We start from the raw sequence: 21174 nt of genomic DNA, 5'->3' as shown, positions 1-21174 counted from the left end.
GCAACACCCTTTAGGGTCTCTTCTTAGGATCAGCTAAATATTCAGTCCAGCAAGGCTATCGTAGGCTGTGTATGGCTTTGGTTGACCATGTTGGTTAGGGACAAGGAACCAGGTTGCTAGGGAATGGTACTAGGCATCTTTCTTCGGTGAGAGTTTTTATAGCAGTGCACATGGCTGCAAGGAGCTGTTCTCTTTGACCTGCACCAATGGCTTAGATGTGAGGGAATGAGACCCATCTGAATAGCCAACATAATTGAGCTCTCGATTATCTCTTGGAATGTCCTAGGCATAGCCCCTAGGATTTCTGCAGGGACCACATCCAATTTCAAAAACTGCTGCATACAGGAAGGCTCAGATTGGTGGCAACCTGATCAATATCTATAGCGCATGATTAGTTCCTTGTAGTTTGATTGCAAGGTCTCTATTCAAAGTCACCTTGCCCTATAAGCAGTGCTCTAGTGACATTGATGACTTGCCTTGATGACAACATTGTTAGAAGAAAGTTGAAGGTCAGATCCTTAGGCCAAAGGATGCAAGGTTTGTTAACCTTCGCCCACAATAATCCTTCAAGTAAGAAAGATGCACAGGCGTGTTGTCAACAGTTTTGATCAGGAAGATTGCTCCTACCATTTTAATGAAGATGTAAGAAGGCTGTCTTGTCTTTTGATATTGGATCCTGATGGGACAAGCATTTTGGTTATTACACTGGATTTTGGAGAGGGTACGTATTCACCATGTTGATGTTTTCTGTCTAGGTTTGACTGCAGTTGGTGGATTGGCATTGATGGGAGGGCATCTTTATCCATCCACGACTTCCCAGAGTCTTGCTGCTCTTGCTACATTCATATCATCAGTCAACATTGCAGGTGGGAGGAAGAAGAAGGCTGTCAGACTGCTGTTTTTGGTGCCATAGGAAGCAAATACCAAGTCGTAGAAAGTAGACTTTCTGAGTTTAAGCGTGAAAACTGTACCTTTAAAAATGACTTCTCTCAGACCACAAATGTTTCCTTTTGAAAGAAAGTCAAATATTTTGCCTATCTGTAATGGTTAGAAGCTGTATTGATAAAGAACCAGCCCCTCCATACCTTCAACCATGCAATGATGTCTTGCTGGAAGCGAGCGGGAAAACCGTGGAATGCACAACATTGAATTATGTTGACTTCTGCTATCACCGTGACATCTCTGCATAAGTACAACCGCAGATAAAATTTTAGCCCTTTGCCTTATCACAACACTGTTTGTTCCTGAAAACTGAAAGGCTAGCACATCACTCATGTATGACACTCACTTGATGCTGTTTTATGGCTAAAAATTCCTTAATCTGTCCAAGAAACCTGGTGTCTATCGATGCCGTATTTCCCCCTTTATCATTTGTTACAGAGTTTGACAAACAGAGTAACCTATCAGAGAAAAATACTGACTTTTGATCCTTTGCATTTTTAAGCCTTTAAATGGCTGTTTACTTTGAGTCACGCAGAAACAGCAGGCCCTGCATTCCGACAGCAAGCTTTCTTCTTAACTGTATTGAGCGTTCTCCATACTTCTTCCTTCCTAAGGGAACTGGCTTTAATCATAGAATGACTTTTGTTTTTTGGGGGGTCAAAAATATTACTTGAAATAATACTGGTCACTTTGTGATAGTTGGTGATAGATATACTTGATAAGGATATTATAGCATATGGAAAAGAGTTATGCTGTCCTGTGTGATACCGTTTGCTCTTTTGTGTTTCTCTTGCTTCAATAAGGTGGCTTTCTGGTGACTCAGAGAATGCTGGACATGTTCAAGCGACCAACAGATCCTCCAGAATACAATTACCTGTACCTGCTCCCTGGTGGCACTTTTGTGGGTGGATATTTCGCTGCCCTCTACGGTGGCTATAACATTGAAGAGGTAAGAGACCTTTGAGAGTTTTTGTTTGTACTACTGTGTCTTTCTCCCTTTGAGAATTAGCGTCACTAGCGGAATCAGACTATCAAGAATATGCAAGCTCTGTCAGCAAATACAGCAGTAACCTGGAAATGTCCTGTTCAAGCAGACCATTCTGATGTCCTAAGGACCAGGAGCTGATGTCTGCTTACTTGTTCGTTTTAAGTTTTCCACGTGTAGAAATTGTACTTTCCTTGTGTGTCTGTGTGGTGGGATGGTGGTAAGGATATAGTAAAGTAACCAGTTATCAATTTGAAAATGTTTATACTTCCCTCCTCCACATATATATTACAATTTTTTTATAACAAAAGATGTTTATAACAAAAGACATTATGCAATACACTTATGAAAATTCAGAATTAAAAAAACTTCTTTGACGCATTTTGTCCTTTTATTTATTATTTTATGTGTATGGCTTTTTTTGCTTGCATACATGTCTGTGCACATGCATTCCTGGTGCCCCAAGAGGTCAGAAGAAGCAGTTAGATCCCCCGTTATTAGACTTACAGACTGTATTTAGCCACTGTGTGGGTGCTAGGAATTGAACCCAGATCCTCTGTAAGAGCAGCCAGTGCTCTTAATCCTTGAGCCCTCTCTCTAGCCGCCAAGAATTTAAAATTTTTATGTTGTAGGGCAGTGGTGGTGGCTCAGCCTTCCTAGTGCTGTGACCCCTTAATACATTTGCAGTTCCTCATGTGGTGACCTCCAACCATAAAATCATTTTTGTTGCTACTTCAAAACTGTATTTTTGCTACTGTTATGAATTGTACTGTGCATATCTGTGTGTTTCAATGGTGTTAGATGACCCCTGTGAAGGGGTCATTCAACCCTGGAGGTTGTGACCCACAGGTTGAGAACCGCTGTTGTAGTGGCTAGGACACTAGCGTGGTTGGTAAAGTGCTTGTTGTACAAGCATGAAGACATGAATTGGACCCTTAAAATCTGTGTGGAAAAAAAACCCCTGGGTGCAGGCTTGTAATCGTGGCCCTGGGGAGGTGGAGAGATGGGGAGGTGCAGAGATGGACAGATCCCTGGAGGTCAATAGCTTTCCCCTTGAGCTCCAGGAATGTGAGAAACCCCAAAGAACAAGGTGAAGTGGCCCCTGAGAAAGGATAGGTGAGGTCATCCTCTGACCCAAGTACACAAACAAACATGTATGTGAGCACGCACACACACACACACACACACACACACACACACAGTTGTGTGCTGTATAATAAGAAAAGAATAATCAGATGTGAACTTAGAGAGTTCCCAGGTGAACTATAAAACAAGTGAGGCTTTTCTGTGAGTCACATGTTTTACATTTCTTTCCCGTGAATGCCACTGGATCGCAGCTTTTCTGACAGCAGGAAAATCAGGTCTCCTTTGTCTTCTGTGCTCCCAATATCGGTGTTACCGGGATAACGAGATCTTTTTTTGAGCAGAGTTGAAGCTGTAGTCAAGAGACTCAAGTCTGAACTTCAGGTTTGCTGCTTAGTGATCTGACCTTGGAGGAATTATATAACCCCCCAAAGCTTCCCTTCTCCCTTTTATAAAGTGAGGACAGTGGTTCTTTCCTCATGTGACTCTCATAAGACTGTTACAGTATAGCTAAGGTACAATTCATGGTACCAATGACACGGATAGGCTATTTTATAGCGTCTGGACAGTTAGTGTTTTAAAAATCTAACAATAACCCCATTTAATTTAGATACTTTGATATATTTGTGTACACTATCAATTCCAGAAAAAAAACAATTTGTATAAATGGCATAATTATAAGAACAATATAAAATACATAATATATTCCTAATGGATAGGAAAATATTTTGAAATGTTAACAGAAGAGTTCAAGGTCTCTCTGTCGACTGTCTGAATTTAAATTGTCCTTAGAGAATAGTGTTCCACAAGAGAGGTCTTCTCTGAGCCAGCAGACTGAAGCTTTTAATAATCTCCTTTCTCTTTTTTCCTTTGAAAAGATCATGTACCTGGGCTCAGGCCTGTGCTGTGTTGGTGCCCTGGGCGGCCTTTCTACTCAGGGAACAGCGCGACTCGGCAATGCCTTGGGCATGATTGGGGTTGCTGGAGGCCTGGCAGCCACACTTGGAGGCCTGAAACCAGATCCCCAACTGTTAGCCCAGATGTCTGGAGCGATGGCCATGGGTGGTACCATCGGTAAGCACGGGTGGGCTTCTTCCTCCGGATGCACCCATGTCCTTCATTTAGCTGAAGAGTGAGGCTCGGAGGTTTCAGATGAAAAAAACTTTACCATTGGGGATGTATTTTGAGGAATGCATTATTAGGAAGATTGCTCCATGAGTAAACCCCACATAGCTTGTTTTTATTCAAATACCAACATTTTAAAACATAGGAAAATGTGTCAACTGAGTTAAAGAGTGGGATTAAAGAATATCCCATGTGGATGAAGTTCTTGTTTTCCTTTATTGATTATAGGGCGGGAAAATGGGACACTTACATATGTGGGCTCGTCTTTTGTTCTACTGGTTATAAACAGCATTAGACTCTGTTCTTAAATGTTAAACATTCAAACACCATGTGATGGAGTAGAAACACCACTGTTTGAATTTTCTCTAGTAGTGTGCTGGAGCTCTTGTCAAATTTTCAGGAATGTTGTGAGCTGGTTTTAAAATAAAGCCATTATTGAAAATTAAGTAGGGGCTGGAGAGACAGCTCAGTGGTTAAGAACACCAGCTATTCTCCCAGAGAACTGAGTTCAATTCCCAACATCCACATGGTGGCTCACAACCACCTATAACTCCAGTTTCAGGGGATCCAACTACTTCTTCTGGCCTGCGAAGGTACTAGGCACACACATGGTGTACAGACATATGTGCAGGCAAAATACCCATACATATAAAACAAAAATAAGTAAAAATTAAATAAACTTAAATAACTTCAGAAACAAAGGTAATGCTAATAAAATATACCCCTTTGTAATTAGTGTACTAGACTTTTTCATATGCTCATGAGCTTATTTATATCTCATGTATGCGTATAGTAGAAATACTATGTAATAGCAGGCCGTTGTAATTTCTTCCCCATCCCCCATCCGACGACAGAGGACAGGTTGAAACTGTTCTTGGTGGAAGTATTGGCAAACTACAAATCCATTGTTTCTTGTCTTGACCCGAGAAAGTGATGGGAAAAATTTACTATAGCTTAAAATGTGACTCTGGTGACGACATTGTGATGATCACAGAAATCGGCAACTGTTCTTCCTGTGTTTGAAAACCGTTACCATGGTTAGTGAAGAAGTCCCCCCATGGCCGTTACAGGGGCAAAGTTTTCTCTTGCACTTTATGTTTCATACCACACACAGAAGCTTTTCTTTCATTGTCCTTTTAAATGTAAATAAAGTATTTACCGGTGTGTATGTGGGAAGTGTACTGTTTGTTGAAAATTTTAGGTTTGCTCCCGGCACAAGAGCGAAAATCAACCAAGTCATTCTATGAAAGTCAATAATCTCTTTGGAACTTGGAGTAGAGAATACTGCATATGTGGGGGCTGGAGAGCCTGCTGCAGTGGTTGAGAGTTCTCACTGCTCTTCCAGAGGATCTAAGTTCACTTCCCAGCACCCATGTTAGGGACCTCACAACTAACTGTAACTCCAGGTCCAGGGAATCTGATACTCTCTTCTGGCCTCCATAAGTACCTACACAGAACACACACACACACACACACACACACACACACACACACACACACACACACGGTATATTTTATTACTTGAAGGTTGTGCATTCACCTTTATATAAACTCATATATATATATACACCCTCCCCTTTTGTGAGCTGGCTGTTAAATATTTCCAGCTTTGGGCTACATTTTATACTTCCTCAGGAAAGCTGTGGGTCCTTTTGAGACAATCCCAAGAAAGACATTTGAAGGACAATGGTTGCACCGTAGGCCCATGGTGGGAAATCGCTTACATTTGACCTTAAGCACGTGCTCTGATCCCCACTACTATTTATTTACTTAGTAAAACTGTGAAAATCCTTCACAATTAGAGAGTTCATTACCTAGAATTCTTTAGTTTTGGCCTTAGCTCCACTTACCTGAAAACCCAAGCTTAATTTCATTTCCTCAAAATCCCATCTGTTAATTATATGCACAGGTGTAAGCAAGCATTGACTATAGAGAAGAGAGCCTGGAATATTCACTCAGTGGGGAACCATACGTGGACCTAACTGGAGCTTTAAGTAACCTTCACAAGCTTCTGTCCAGGGGAGTATATGGGATTTGTGAGAAGCAGAGTTGGTGCTGTTATTTGATGTAGGGTAGATGAGGCGAGATAGTGAGGTATTTTGACATGAGGTGTCTATAACCAGTGTTTTTCCTCTACACAGTTTGTGTGGGAGCATTTAGTCCATTCTGGGAAGCAGGCAATGCTCACTTGTGCCAGTGATGCAAGCCCCGTTTTCCGAAGGTCTGTCAAGTTTAATTTCTCTTTGACCTTGGTTTTTCCAATAGGCTTGGCGATTGCGAAGCGCATCCAGATATCTGACTTGCCTCAGCTGGTCGCTGCTTTCCACAGTTTGGTGGGTTTGGCGGCCGTACTTACCTGCATGGCTGAGTACATTGTAGAATATCCACATTTTGCAATGGATGCCACGTCCAATTTCACCAAGATCGTGGCCTACCTTGGCACTTACATTGGTGGAGTCACCTTTAGTGGGTCTCTTGTTGCCTATGGAAAATTGCAGGGTAAGTGATTTGATCTAACATAGAGGTAAATATCCATTACTCAGGATATCAGTGGGTTGGTCTCAATTTTAGAAAACCCCTTCACAGGAAGCTGTCAGGAGAAGGGATTTGAATAGCGCTCAGACAACATGTAAAAGATTTCCCCTCAAAAAGATAATCCACTTTAATCCTTAGAGGTTCTAAGCTTTGTGACAATTTCTTCTGCAGACAGCTAACAGCAGAAATGAGTACACACACAGAAATCTGCAGACACTAAAGGGATATTTGATCACACGTATTGACCAAAATAGCACCTCCATGGCCTTTGCTTGGAGATGTCTATATATTGTCTGCAGAAATGAACTTGTGTTTCCTAGAAGAGAGAGACGCTTATTATCCAATAAGTTTGGCTAACGGAACTCATTCTGAAGAACAGCACAAGGTTTAGCACTCAGCCATGGCAAATTTTACTATTGTGATGTTGAATCATGAAAAAGGCAGCGGAAGGAAAAACGCAAAGAGCCTCTGTGCAGTGTGGTCCCAGAGTCCCCAGAGAAAGTCGTTTATGACGTAAAAACCTGGTTTTGCCTCTGAATAATCAAGTTATTAAATGGGGAAACTTCTATGAAACTTAAAAAAAACAAATCACAAGTGAACTTCAAGTCTCATCCTTGTCTCGGGCTTTTTCTTTAGAACTAGCTAACGGGGGTTCTTCTCCCTTGGGCTCAGTTGATAGCATGGAAATGCTAATGTTCCAGAACTCTATATTGAAGTTGTAAATAAACAAAGCCACACTTAACAACTTCTGTGTTGGTCATACAGGAAAAAAAAAATCAATTTTTAAGATTCCATGACAGAGTAAAGAAATTATGTGGTCAAAGCAGGGAAAAGAACAGTTAAGTTGAACCATATTTTCTTGTCTCTGCTAATGTGTGTTAGGTATAGAAATATAGGTATATTTTAAATAAAATATAGGTATATTTTAACATGCCTTCCTTTATGTTTCCTATCTGCTGCTGAAAGTGCTGTCTGAAGTACCACATTATTATTCTGATATTAGGTTTTGGTAATTTAGGATTAAGTGACATATGGGGTTTCCCATGAGACACTCTGGGTTCTGAGTAGCATCTGCTTTGGCCCAGGTATTCTGAAATCAGCCCCTCTGCTGCTACCCGGAAGGCACGCGCTCAATGCAGGCTTACTGGCTGCTAGCGTGGGTGGAATAATTCCATTCATGGCCGACCCCAGCTTTACCACTGGCATTACCTGTCTGGGCTCCGTGTCTGCACTGTCTACTCTTATGGTAAGTCACTGGAGTTGGAGAAGCGCGTACTTAGAGAGGAGCTGGGATTATATCTATCCTTAGACTACAATCTGATCATGTTTTTATCTCTTCAAGATCTTCGAGGGAATAAACATGTCTAACAGTTACACCATTTTAGAATGTAGAAAGTTTAAAAAGTATGAGAAGAAAATCATGTTCTCTTAATTGACTATAAGTTGTCACATCTGACACCTTTGTGTGCTCTGGATTTTTCACTGTTAATGTGCTGTGGTGAACAGGAATTTTAAAAGCCAAACGTTTACACTCTGTTTTAACACCTACTAAATAACAAGTCCTACAAATACTACTTTGGAGTTTGTATAATACGTGTAAGGCGGTCACAGCCTGTAAGTTGCTCTCACATTCCCTGGAAGAGTTGATACGGAATCCAATAAGTATGTAAAATTACATAATTACAGTTAATAAACCCAGTGTACTCGCTGAGAGAGTCCATATTTTCATGAATTTTTTCTTCCTGCTCCTATCTGATTTTTGCATATAATATATTGATATAAACAGAGATTCTGTCTCTGAGTTACAGTTTGGCATGTTATTAGTGCAGGATACTATTACATGGAATTCTGTTATTCACTATGGCATCTTCACATTCCTCTAGACTTGTGTATAGTTTGTAGATGGCCTCTACATTTTAACTTGAGAAAATATTTATAGCACCTAGCACAGAGTTAGCTAGCTAGTGATTTCTTATTAAATACCAACTCTTGGATTCAGAAATACACGATCTGTAGTAGACAAATGGCACTTATTCATGAGTGATCATGCAGTTAGGTCATGGGTCAGTACAGACACGTTAGACCACAGAAAAGGGACTTGAAATTCTGTCCAGTGTTCTTCCGTCTTGTCTGGTGATGATTTTTTTGCTTTATTTTAGATAAAATAAAATAATTTTTTGTATTTTTAATCTAATTGAGCAGAAGTTTTCAAAAGTCCCTGTAATCAAACCTATAATATAGAAATTTAAATTTTAAAGAATTGTTACTTTTGAGAAATGATGAATATATCTAAAAGGAACTTATTGCCAGTATGAAAATGTCCCCATAGCACAAAGGATATTTTTAATAGCCTTTGGCTTATATACTCTCAGAAATAAAACACAAGAATGGAGGGGTATATGGAATAAATAGTAAAAATCTGCCCCCCATCCCTTTTACATTCTTGTATTTAATAACTTTGAATTGCATCATGGACATTGTTAATGATGTTTTTTACACATTGGATTCTGTTGTATTCCTGTAGAATATTGATAACCACTCACAATTAAATTTATATTTTTTGTATTATTTTTGTTTTGGGGCAGCTAACTTGGTTAGACTAAAGTTTCAGATTCTGGCATTTATAGTACAGCCACTGAAACCTGTTGTTATTTTATCCTTAGCAGAATTGCCTGGAGTCTGAGCCAGAGTTTTAAGTACCTGCTAGAGAGTTGGGTAGTGTTTGGACACAGCATTTGGGGCTCCTTCAACTCATTCTAGCCTGCTGCTTTGTGGGATTTTCTTTGTTAATTTTCAGCTGTCTTTGACTCCCAAACCATGCCCTCTGGATCGTCAAACAACTAAGACTGTGGACTATGACCTTAGCTTTATGTCCTCCACTTGATACCAGCAAGGGCCTGACTTCAATCTAAATCGTCCAAGAGCTGGGACCTTCACTGGGTATCATTTCATTTTTCCTAGTGGAGACTCCTTTCCAGTTTCTGCCCATTTTCATCCCTATTTTTATTTAGGGCATTTTGCGGGTGGCGGTGACTAAATGTTCATAGTTGCTATGTTGATGAGAGAGTTGGTCACATGGGGGAGTTGGTCATCACCAGAAGTAGAACTTCTATGGAAATATTATCAGTTAGAAAGTTGGGATGAAAAAGGACCGAGATGCTGACTGTCAGAGGTTTGATTGCATATGTTCACTTGGGGTTCTGCTTTGGTTTTCTCGATAGGGGGTGACATTGACAGCTGCCATTGGGGGCGCTGACATGCCTGTTGTCATCACTGTGCTGAACAGCTACTCTGGCTGGGCCCTGTGTGCGGAGGGCTTCCTGCTCAACAACAACCTGCTGACCATCGTGGGCGCGCTCATCGGCTCCTCTGGTGCAATCTTGTCATACATCATGTGTGTGGTAAGAAACACATGTGAAAGGGAATGGAAATGATCTCCTTGAGACAAGGGTATGCTAGTTCTTCCTTCTATTCACAGTAAAAAGAAATCTATTGGTTTTGGTTATTTTCAGCAGAAATATGAGGATTTTCAGAGCAAATTTCTAAGACTGTTTTAAAGATATTCAGCTATAAAAAATTAGGAAAACTTTTTTTTTTTTCTGAGACAGGGTTTCTTGGTAGCTTTGGAGCCTGTCCTGGAACTCGCTTTGTAGACCAGGCTGGCCTTGAACTCGCAGAAATCCACCTGCCTCTGCTGGGATTACAGGCATGAAAAAAAAAAAATTAGGAAAACTTAAAAGTAAAACCCTTCCAATGCCTTTCTCAATCTGGAGGCTAACACATAATATTTAGTTTAGGTTATTTTTACCATTCTTTTAGTTTGTCTGTAGTACTGTGTGTTTACTTGTCTGACCTTATTGTATTTTTCAATTTAATTCTTTTTTCCCCCTGTAGTGTGACACAGGTTCCTCCTACATAGCCCTGGCTGGCCTTGAACTTGAGAATGGAACTTTGACCCTCCTGCCTCAGTCTCGAAAGTGCTAGGATTACAAGAATGCATGATAATATGCTGTGCCTAGCAAGTGCTAGGATTACAAGAATGCATGATAATACGCTGTGCCTAGCTTTCACTTAAGTTTTAGAACACTACATACTACGTAGTCTTGCCTTTTTAGTCATGAAAGACTCTGCCTTTAAGATGGTATTTAAGGGGCTTTATAGTAGTCTGTCATGTGGTTATACAAAGTTCATTTAATTTTCCCCAATGCTTCACAACTTATGTTATTTGATTTTTATTCATCTTCCTGTGTAGAACATCTTTGACATTTTTCGTGTGTTTTATTTTATTGTTTGAAAATTCCATCTATTATCTGTCTACCTGTATGTCTGTCTTTCCATCCATCTATCCATCATCTATCTATCTATCTATCTATCTATCTATCTATCTATCTATCTGTGTGTGTGTTTTCCAAGATAGGGTTTCTCTGTGCAGCTTTGCACCTTTCCTGGAACTCACTCTATAGCCCAGGCTGGCCTCGAACTCCTAGCAATCCACCTGGCTCTGCCTTCCAAGTACTGGGATTAAAGTCATGCGCCATCAAATCTGTGCTTTGATCAAATCCAGCCACCTTGTTAGGTATGGTAGCACATGCCTTTAATCCAACTACTTGGAGGAGGCAGAGGCAAAGGCAGGGGTAGGTGGATCTCAGTTGGAGAACAGCCTGGCTAGAGTTACACAGCGAGACCTTGTCTCAAAAAGAAAAAATAATCCACCTCCCTTTTCCTTCTCCCCTCCATTAACCTCCCTCCCCTCCCCTGCAACCATTGTTCCTTTCCAACCTCATGTATTCTTTTTTTTTTTTTTTTTGTCACTAAGCCCACTTAATGTGCATGGTTAGGACAGTCTGCCAGAGCATGGTAGACTCTCTGTGACTACAGCTCCCTCCCCGAGGCCCTGAGAGGTCGACAGTTAGCAGCAGTAGTTTCTGAGCTAGGGGTGGGACTTCATGAATCCTCCCCCATCTATCCATTCTCACTTTTAAGGTACAGTTCTAGAAAGAATGCATTCACTGTTAGAGACTTTATTTGCTATCATGTGTTTCTAGATAGCTTGTTCTGATCACGCTCCTCCTGGTTATCTATGAGAACGCCTATTGTGAAGGTTTATGCTCAATGTGATTGTTTTTAAAAAGAAGAAACCAGAACAGTAGCAACATAAATACTTCCCACCTTTTTTTTTTTGTTCCTAATTAATTCTCTTCCTGATGGCAGAATGTATCTTGCAAATGACTATAAATTTAACAAGAAAAAACTTGTTTAAATTATAGTTATTATTCTCTACAGAATAGTTTCTGATTGCTGTTGAAACCCACTTGCATTGCTTTATAACAAACAAGCTTAAAAAAAAAAAATCCAAACCTGTATTTTTTCAAGGTCTATATCTTTACCAAGAGACTATGTAAGGTCTAACTCTAAACATTTGAATTGGAAAAAGGTCACTCCCAGGGTTCAATTCCCAGCACCCACATGGCAGTTTGCAATTGGCTGTAACTCCGTATCCAGGGGATCCGATATTTGATACACAGGCGTACATGATGCAAAGTACCAGTGCACATAAAATAAATAAATCATTAAAAGAGTCACTTAAAAAATTATTTCAAGGCTTACAAAGACATCTCAGGTTTATAGATAGCCTTAATGTGTTACACCTTAATAATATATTTAGGACAGTTATACACCTCTGTGCTTAATTAAATTTTAAATACAAAGGTATTTATGTGTTTATGGGTGTTTTGTCTGCTTGTATGTCTGTGTACCACTTTCATGCCTGGGACCTGCAGAGGCCAGAGGAGGGCTGGGATTGGAGTGACATGGTTGTAAGCCACCATGAGGGTCCTTGGAATCAAATCTGGGTCCCTCTGGAGGAGCAGCCAGCGCTCTGAACTGCTGAGCCATTGCTCCAGCCACCGAGTTTTTTAAAAACGTTTAATATCCTTGAGAACTTTATACACGAGCACTGTTATCCATATCACTTTCACCCTTCCCTCCCCTCTCCAGCTTCTCCCATGCCGCCCCCAATTCAAGATCTTTTCTTCGTAATATATGTATACCCATGTACAGACACCATACTGAATCCACTTAGTGTTGCATGTGTATATATGTCCAGGGCTGACTCACTTGGGATTCCTTGGGGGAAATGGATTCATCTTTTTCTCAGTAGCTCTTCATCGAGGGCTGGGACCTTGTGGGACGTCCCCGCTCCGTGTGGCACTCAGCCGGCATTGTTATTGTGCTGGTTCTGTTTAGGCCATGGTCTTGCTGAGATTTCACGGGTGCGTTCTTCTTGTCATGTCTAGGGGACTCTAGCAGCAGGCACCTCCCTTGGCTCTTGCAATGTTTCTTTCTCCCCTTCCTCTGTCTTCCCTGAGGCTTAGGTCTACATTGCAAATGCATCATTTGGGGGTGGGCACCCCACGGTCCCTTGTTCCACTCACTGTGGGTCTCTGTGATAGTCTCCATCTGTTGCACAAAAAAAAAAAGGGCCGAGAGCTACATCTACCTTGCTTCTTTGTTTACCTCAGGTTACATAAACCCTTCCTTTTTATTACATCTCAGCATTTTACTTGCCCCAAGAGCTATCATGTTAATTCAAAATCTGAACTTAGCTTTTTGTAATAAAAGTGTTTTTGTGTTTTTGGCTCATCCTGTAAAACACAGGGCTCGAGACAGCCCGAGTTTCAAACAGCCTGATTATTATGCCAGTAGTGGTTTCCAAGTCGTTCGGAAAGATTTGGAAATTTGGAAATTTTATATCCTGTTGAAAACTTCCAGGCTCTGTGGAGTTTAAATTACAGATATCTCTAAAGGAAAGTTGTATTTAGTTCTTTAGAGTGAACCATTTTACTGTTTCGTTTGGAAAATTCCAATGACCAGCAGGGGGCGGCAGATTTTCACAATGACTTTAAAGGTGATTTGCCAGAAAAATGAGTTTTAAAATCAAATTGTAAGATTTGAGTTATCTTACTTTCTTTTGCTTGTTTGTTTTGGACAGAATATCACCATGTAGCAAAGGCTAGCCTCAAATTAAGGATCCACCTGTGTCAGCCTCCTGAATGCTGGAATTACAGGCATGTACCACCACGTCAGGCAAAAGATTTGAAGTCTATCAATGCTAGTTAGTGGCTTATCAATGCAGGAGGGTGGGAAAGGATTTGTATGTAGTTCTTGAGAGGGCATCCTGAGTACCTTCCTCAGTAAAGTAGTAGTAATAGCCTTGTTTCTTTTTTTTTTTTTTTTTTTTTTTGCTAGAGCTGAGGACCAAACCCAGGGCCTTGCGCTTGCTAGGCAAGCACTCTACCACTGAGCTAAATCTCCAACCCCTTACCCTTGTTTCTTTAATGATTTTCTTTCGATTCTTTATTGTTATTATTATTTTTTTAAAGCAGTTTATATTCCGAGTTTCTAATCTGGGTCTCTTATCTCTTACTTTTTGCTTTTTTCTTCCCTATTTCGGTCTGTTTGTTGTGACGGTCACAGCAGCACAGGACTGTTGCTTGATGATTGTTGCTGTAATAACAGTACCTTCCGCAGTAACTCTGCTGTAGCAGGCACTAGAACGAAGGTATCACTCACACACTGTCCTCCGTGTGTTCCTGTAAAATGATCTCCCCTCTCTCCCTTTGTTCTGTCCCTTCCCATTTGAGATGTTTTTCTCCTCTTTGTTTCTTTTCTGTTTCCTCTGCCCCAATTCGACCCTAAGACAGCACGCATTCTAGTTTTGTGCAGACTAGCTGGAGGGAGGCGGGGCAAAAGGAGAGAAACTAGATGTTTTGAGAAACAAAACACATTTTAAGAATTCAGATGACTTCCTCTTCTAGTCCAGGGTTTCTATTGCAGTCATAAACACCATGACCGAAAGCAGCTTGGGGAGGAAAGGGTTTATTCTGCTTACCCTTCCACATCACAGTCCTTCACTGAGGGACTGGAGGACAGGAACTCAGGGCAGGAGCTGATGCAGAGGCCATGGAGGGGAGCTGCCCACTGCCTTGCTCCTCATGGTTTGCTCAGTCTGCTTTCTCATGGCACCCAGGACCACCAGGCCAGGGGTGGCACCACTCCTAGTGAGCTGGGCCCTCCCACCGCAATCATCAAGCAAGAAAAATGTACCACAGGCTTGCCCACAGACCAGTCTGGTGGGGGGCATTGTCTCAATGGAGATTCCTTCTTTCAAAATGACTCTGGCTTATATCAAGTTAACATAAAGCTAGCCAGCACACAATACCATTCGTGAACCACAGCGTTTTACATAAGGACTTCATGGGGGGAAAAAACTCAAAAACTGTTTAAAACCCATTTTAATGGTTGCAGTGCACTGTATCACTTAAAAACTTATAGTTATCAATACTTACTTTTTCAAAGATAATACTCTATTTTAAAAGTTAAAAAAAAAAAAACCCAAAGTATTTAGAAATCTTCAATAATACCACATCAGAAAAGTACAGGGCCATCCATACAACAGTAACTAGGCCAGTGACAACCTTCCAGAGACATTTACACAGCTGGGGAGATCCAGCAATAAGAGAGTGGAGGAGGAATGTGGAAAATAGCCACGCTTTAATAAATAACATAAATTTCAAAGATGATGGATAAGGGGATAAGAGAAAGTTTGATGTTTTGAGTTCTTCTACTCATATATCCTTTTAGTTCTCTGTATGTATGAGGTCAGATTTCTATTCAGTAATTGTATGTTTCTGTTCATTTGGATTCAAGGACAGCTAAAGCCTTAATTAAAAAGACTCCAAGGCCAGATGTGGTAGCACACGCCTTTGATCACAGCACATGGGAGGCAGAGGCAGGCAGATCTCTGTGCGTTTTGACTAATGTCTCTATGGTGAGTGCTAAGCCAGCCACGTCTATACAGTTTAAAAACAAACAAAAAATGAAACACCTACTGTGAGCCAAGCATAGCAGCATACACTTATAATCTCAGCATTTGGGCAGCGGAAGTAGACGACCATGGCTTTTTGAAGGCAGCTGGGATTACACAGGGACTTTAAAGCCAGCTTGTCCCTATGAAGATCCTATTTCAGACAGAAAGTTAGAAAAGTGTAAGATATAGGGGAATCTGGTTGAATAGAAAAGGTTAAGGGAAAATAAAATGACATAATTCCTATTCATCATTTAACTGTTAACCTTTGATATTCTAATTCCAGATCATTGTGTTCATGTTCACCCTCTTTTTAATGTTTAATGTTGTTCTAATATTTAATGTTCTAGATAATATATTTAGATATAGTTCTATCATTATATATCCAGACTCGTATAAAATGATTTGAACTTTATTCTGGTTGCAGCCTTCCTCCAGACATCTTTATTTCCTTCTGGAAGTTGTTACCAGTGCAAGGGGGCTGAGGGCCCGGGGCTTTTTGTTGAATTTTGATGCTGATGCAAGGATCTCAGAGAATCTTGACAATCCAAGCTCTTATTGGTGATAGGCATGGTGCATCTTCCATTGCTCTCCGCACTCCCACAGGCAATTACAAAACAGCAAGAAACCAGTAAAAATGAAAATGAAAACAAGCCTGCCATGTTTTAAGGCTTAAAAGTAGATGCTTTTTATTCATCCTAAATTTCTTGTATAGCTGACATTTTCCTTCCACTACCACTGATTTGTAGCATATACTGGGTTAGCATAAGAAACTTAAAATTTTTCTTTCTTTCTTTCTTTCTTTCTTTCTTTCTCTTTCTTTTTTTTTTTTCTGGACAGTAGTGGCAGATGCCTCTAATCCCTCCCAGCACTTGGGAGGCAGAGGCAGGTGGATCTCTGTGAGTTTGAGGCCAGTCTGGACTACAGAGCAAGTTCCAGGAAGCCAGGGCTACACAGAGAAACCCTGTCTCCAAAAACAAAACAAAACAAAACAAAAACAAAAAAAAAAAAGAAAAAAGAAAGAAACTTTTTTCTTAAATTTAAGATTTGTGCTTAATATATTGCTCAAGGTAATTTAGAATAAAAAATGATGAAATGCTGGCTTCTCAAAGTTATTTTAACACTGCAAGTCTTATGCTGGGTAATTTACAAGCATTAGCTTATTTAACCCCCACAGTAGTTTTGGAGGTAGGAAATAGTCTCATTTTGTAGAGGAAGTATTTTAAGATTCTCACCTGTGTGCCTATGAAGTCTGATTAGCACTTAGTATACCAAATGGACACACTGCTTGGTCAATGAACCTTGACTTTTCACTAAAGGGCTATTCTGTTAGTTTATTTATTATTTTGGAGTCATCTATTGGTAGATTAGAGTCGTAGCTGCTACTAGAGTCCATATGGTACCAGTACATTGGCCTTCTGTAGTGTTTATTGAAGCAAACATGTCAGTCCAAACCAAAGCAGGGTGGTTTTATTATGTGGGGAGAAATGGAATGCTCCCCAAGTGACTAACCAACAATCTCGAAAATCAAATTTTTCTTCTGACAATGAATTTCTTTGGGTATCCTCTGAGCCCAGTGCTGTGGTTACACAACCAGCCATATAATAAAAACTAAAAAAATGTTGACATTGTCCAAGCAGCAAACACATATCCATGATTTGCTTTATGCCATGCTATAGTAATCAACCTCTTTATGATTCTGTAGTCCCTCTGCTTATAATATTACCTGGGAGATGGAGCTCTTACTGAACTGGAAAAGCATTTTTATTTCAGACAAAAAAAAAAAACAAAAAACAAAAAACAAAAAAAAACCCCTTTTTGTTTTCAAGTGGATTTAGAACAGAATGCAGAAAGTCAAAAGCTAAGCCAAACAGAATTTTAATTTTATTTTTTTCTTTGTGATTGATTAATCAGTATCCACAGATCATTGAGACAAGAGGCAGTAAGCACTAAATGGTATGTATGCTATTGCTTTAGTTTTGGCTGTTATAACCTTCTTTTGTCTTCAGACTAATTTCCTTCAGTGTAGCTGGGATTATGTGAGCTAATGATCTCTTTAATGTAGAACACAACTTTCATTATAGGACTTATTAGCTCAAAAGGAACCAGCTCGGACAGTGTGGCAATTTTTTTTTTTTTTTGGTCTTGGAATCTGGGAACCCCTCAATCTGTGGATAAATGGCCACAGGATACACTCATGAATCACTTAAGGAAGCAAATAAAATAATGAAAAAAAAAAAAGGCACAAAGCTGTAAACCCTAAACATTTGTTGTGAACACAATGTTGCAATGGTAAATTATGAGATGAAAAGTAATGTAATTTTTAAGAGACCACATGGAATTTGCATAATGGTGATATAATTTTGCTTATGTGTTTAGCGAGTAGACCTTGATTGTTAAGCCACTATTTTTTTCCCAATAAGTTCCATCCCAAGTGAGTGCACTTTAATTAAATATCCTCAGAGATTCTTTACTCCTTTCCCGTTCAGTTTCATAGGAGAAATAATGTTGCTTCTTAAGCCAAGATAGAATGATAGGCTCCTGTCCTCATAAATCTCTCTCTATGTCATGCACTCCTGTGATCTGTTGGTTCTGTTGAAAAGTGATGAGGACTCTTTGTCCATTGGAGAAAAGTTCTCTCTAACAGGAACCTCAACGTCTAAATAGTTTTGTTTTGTGTGCATGTATGAGGTGCATGCATGTATGGTATATGCACATGTGTGTGTTGGGGGCGTATGGGCCTATGTGTATGGAGGGTGAGAGGGCACTGAGTATCTTCCCTTCTCATCTTCTGCCATTATCCTTTGAGGTAGGAGGGTCTCATGCTGAGTCCGGAGCTCATGGTTTTGCCTAGGCTAGCAACCTACCCCAGGGTTGCTTCTCAGTGCAAAGGTTGCTGCTGTGTGTGGGACCATGCTTAGCTTTTGGGGGAGGGGCTGGGTAACTAGGGTCTAAACTCCAGTCCTCATGCATGCTCAGCAATCCTCATGCATGCTCAGCAATCACTCTTTACCCACAGAGCCATCTCTCCACCCTGCCCCCCCCCCCCCCCCCAAAATAGATTTAAAAAATTAATTTTAATGGCAAGAGTTTAGTAGGACATATTTCTTGATAATCGAATCTCTGAATCTTATAATCAAAATTGGAAAAGATTTATAGACATCAAAAATTGAATGTTTGGGGAGTCTCAGTTATGACTGTTTCAGTCTTTATTCAGGAGTTTATAAATTTCTTGCCAGGCTGGGATTACGATGTTAATTCAAAACATCAAACTTTCTCTTATCCCCTTATCCATCATCTTTGAAATTTATGTTATTTATTAAAGTGTGGCTATTTTCCACATTCCTCCTCCACTCTCTTATTGCTGGACCTCCCCAGCTGTGTAAATGTCTCTGGAAGATTGTCACTGGCCTAGTTACTGTTGTATGGATGGCCCTGTACTTTTCTGATGTGGTATTATTGAAGATTTCTAAATACTTTGGGTTTTTTTTTTTTAAACTTTTTAAATGGAGTATTGTCTTTGAAAAAGTAAGTATTAATAACTATAAGTTTTTAAGTGATATAGTGCACTGCAACCATTAAAATGGGTTTTAAACGTTTTTTTTTTTTTTTGAGTTTCTTCCCCCCATGAAGTCCTTATGTAAAACGCTGTGGTTCACGAATAGTATTGTGTGCTGGCTAGTTTTATGTTAACTTGATATAAGCCAGAGTCATTTTGAAAGAAGGAATCTCCATTGAGACAATGCCCCCCACCAGACTGGTCTGTGGACAAGCCTGTGGTACATTTTTCTTGCTTGATGATTGCTGTGGGAGGGCCCAGCTCACTAGGAGTGGTGCCACCCCTGGCCTGGTGGTCCTGGGTGCCATGAGAAAGCAGACTGAGCAAGCCATGAGGAGCAAGGCAGTGGGCAGCTCCCCTCCATGGCCTCTGCATCAGCTCCTGCCCTGAGTTCCTGTCCTCCAGTCCCTCAGTGAAGGACTGTGATGTGGAAGGGTAAGCAGAATAAACCCTTTCCTCCCCAAGCTGCTTTGGGTCATGGTGTTTATGACTGCAATAGAAACCCTGGACTAGAAGAGGAAGTCATCTGAATTCTTAAAATGTGTTTTGTTTCTCAAAACATCTAGTTTCTCTCCTTTTGCCCCGCCTCCCTCCAGCTAGTCTGCACAAAACTAGAACACGTGCTGTCTTAGGGTCGAATTGGAGTGTTTGTAAGGTCATTTTTGATGATTATAAGTGAGTATATCAGGAATGAGAGATCCCTATCTCTGAATTTTCTCCTGAAATTATCTTACTAGTGAAAAGGGTGGGCCCAACTGAAGGAGTCAATCGCCTGTTCATCCACCTCCTTGTAGATGGAGCTTTTAGAATTAGAATCTTTTGGAATGATGCATCTGCTTCTATGATAATCAGGGATAAGATTTCATGGAGCTCTAATCGATTTGGAAAATGAGAGTGTCCACACCCACATTTTTTTTTTTTTTTTGTAGAATTCAAAGGGCTGTGGACTTCTAAATGAAATGTGTAATTATCATTTGAATTCCTTCTGGTTGTCTTTTGACAGCTTGTATGCAGTCGCAGAATCTACTGGAGAGAGATAGAAGGTCATTTTATGAAAATTTTTCTTCTTGCAAATAAATCTCTCCGGTTCTCTTTCATTCTGGTGAAGTACATATAAATGTGGAGAGAGAAGTTACTTAGTCAGTATCTAGATGATAATAGGACATCCAAAATTTTCATTAATTTTTGTATTTTGTATATAATTTGCATTAAAATATTTGTTTAAATTTTTTTTTTCTGAAAACATATTAGGGTGGAATTGACCTGGTTAGAAAATTGATAGGGTTCAAAGATGTCTCTGTTATTTAAGCTTTGAACTAATTTTAGAAGCCAGTGTGGCTAAAATTCTTTAAATAGTTAAATAAATTCCTTGCAACTGATGTTGAATTTCATGTACATAAACTTCATGCTAGTCTCAAAGAATTCCACGTACTGACCTCTCACAGGTGATGGTTTTGCTCTTTAGGCAATGAATCGCTCCCTGGCTAATGTGATTCTTGGAGGCTATGGCACAACTTCAACAGCTGGGGGCAAACCCATGGAAATCACTGGCACACATACAGAAATCAACCTTGACAATGCAGTTGAGATGATCCGGGAAGCTAATAGCATTGTTATTACTCCAGGTAAAAACAAACAAACAAATAAATAAATAAAACAAAAGTAAAATCTTACCAACCAAACAACCCATCATGGCTGGTGTAATTGATTACATTGAATAATAAGGAAAAGGGTAAATTAAAACCTCCTCATTAAAAATTATACTAGTTCTTTGAGAATTTCACACAGGTTTTGAGCACATTCATCCCCAACCCTTCCCAGACCCATCTTCTTCCTCTATTTAACCAACCTTGTGGGTTCTCCCCCCCCCCCCCAGGTTGAGGATCTAACCCAGGGCCTTGTGCTTGCTAGGCAAGTGCTCTACCACTGAGCTAAATCCCCAACCCTGTCTGTCTTTTTTTTTTTTTTTTTCTTAACTCTTCAAGACCAATTTGTGTTACCCAAGTATTAGTGGGTGTGTGTGGTCTTCCGCCGGAACATGGTGGGTTGACTCACCAGGACCCCTGTCTTTAGAACAGC

General features: G+C 40.1%; 1 protein-coding gene across 5 annotated transcripts in view; it reads left to right on the top strand.

Moving 5' to 3' along the window:
* The window catches only part of Nnt (nicotinamide nucleotide transhydrogenase), a 93426-nt gene that overhangs the window by 50136 nt on the left and 22116 nt on the right, over positions 1–21174 (top strand). For all 5 annotated transcript variants that reach the window (XM_036207437.1, XM_036207439.1, XM_036207436.1 and 2 more), the window contains exons 12-18: positions 756–866; positions 1746–1891; positions 3889–4084; positions 6401–6634; positions 7756–7916; positions 9892–10071; positions 20561–20720. In XM_036207437.1, coding sequence (XP_036063330.1) covers positions 756–866; positions 1746–1891; positions 3889–4084; positions 6401–6634; positions 7756–7916; positions 9892–10071; positions 20561–20720 — 1188 coding nt within the window. The remainder of the gene's footprint in view (positions 1–755; positions 867–1745; positions 1892–3888; positions 4085–6400; positions 6635–7755; positions 7917–9891; positions 10072–20560; positions 20721–21174) is intronic.

The sequence above is a fragment of the Onychomys torridus genome, chromosome 15 (assembly GCF_903995425.1).
Source record: "Onychomys torridus chromosome 15, mOncTor1.1, whole genome shotgun sequence".
NCBI lineage: Eukaryota > Metazoa > Chordata > Mammalia > Rodentia > Cricetidae > Onychomys > Onychomys torridus.
Note: the sequence above shows the minus strand (reverse complement) of the source record. Positions and strands in the feature narration are given on the sequence as shown.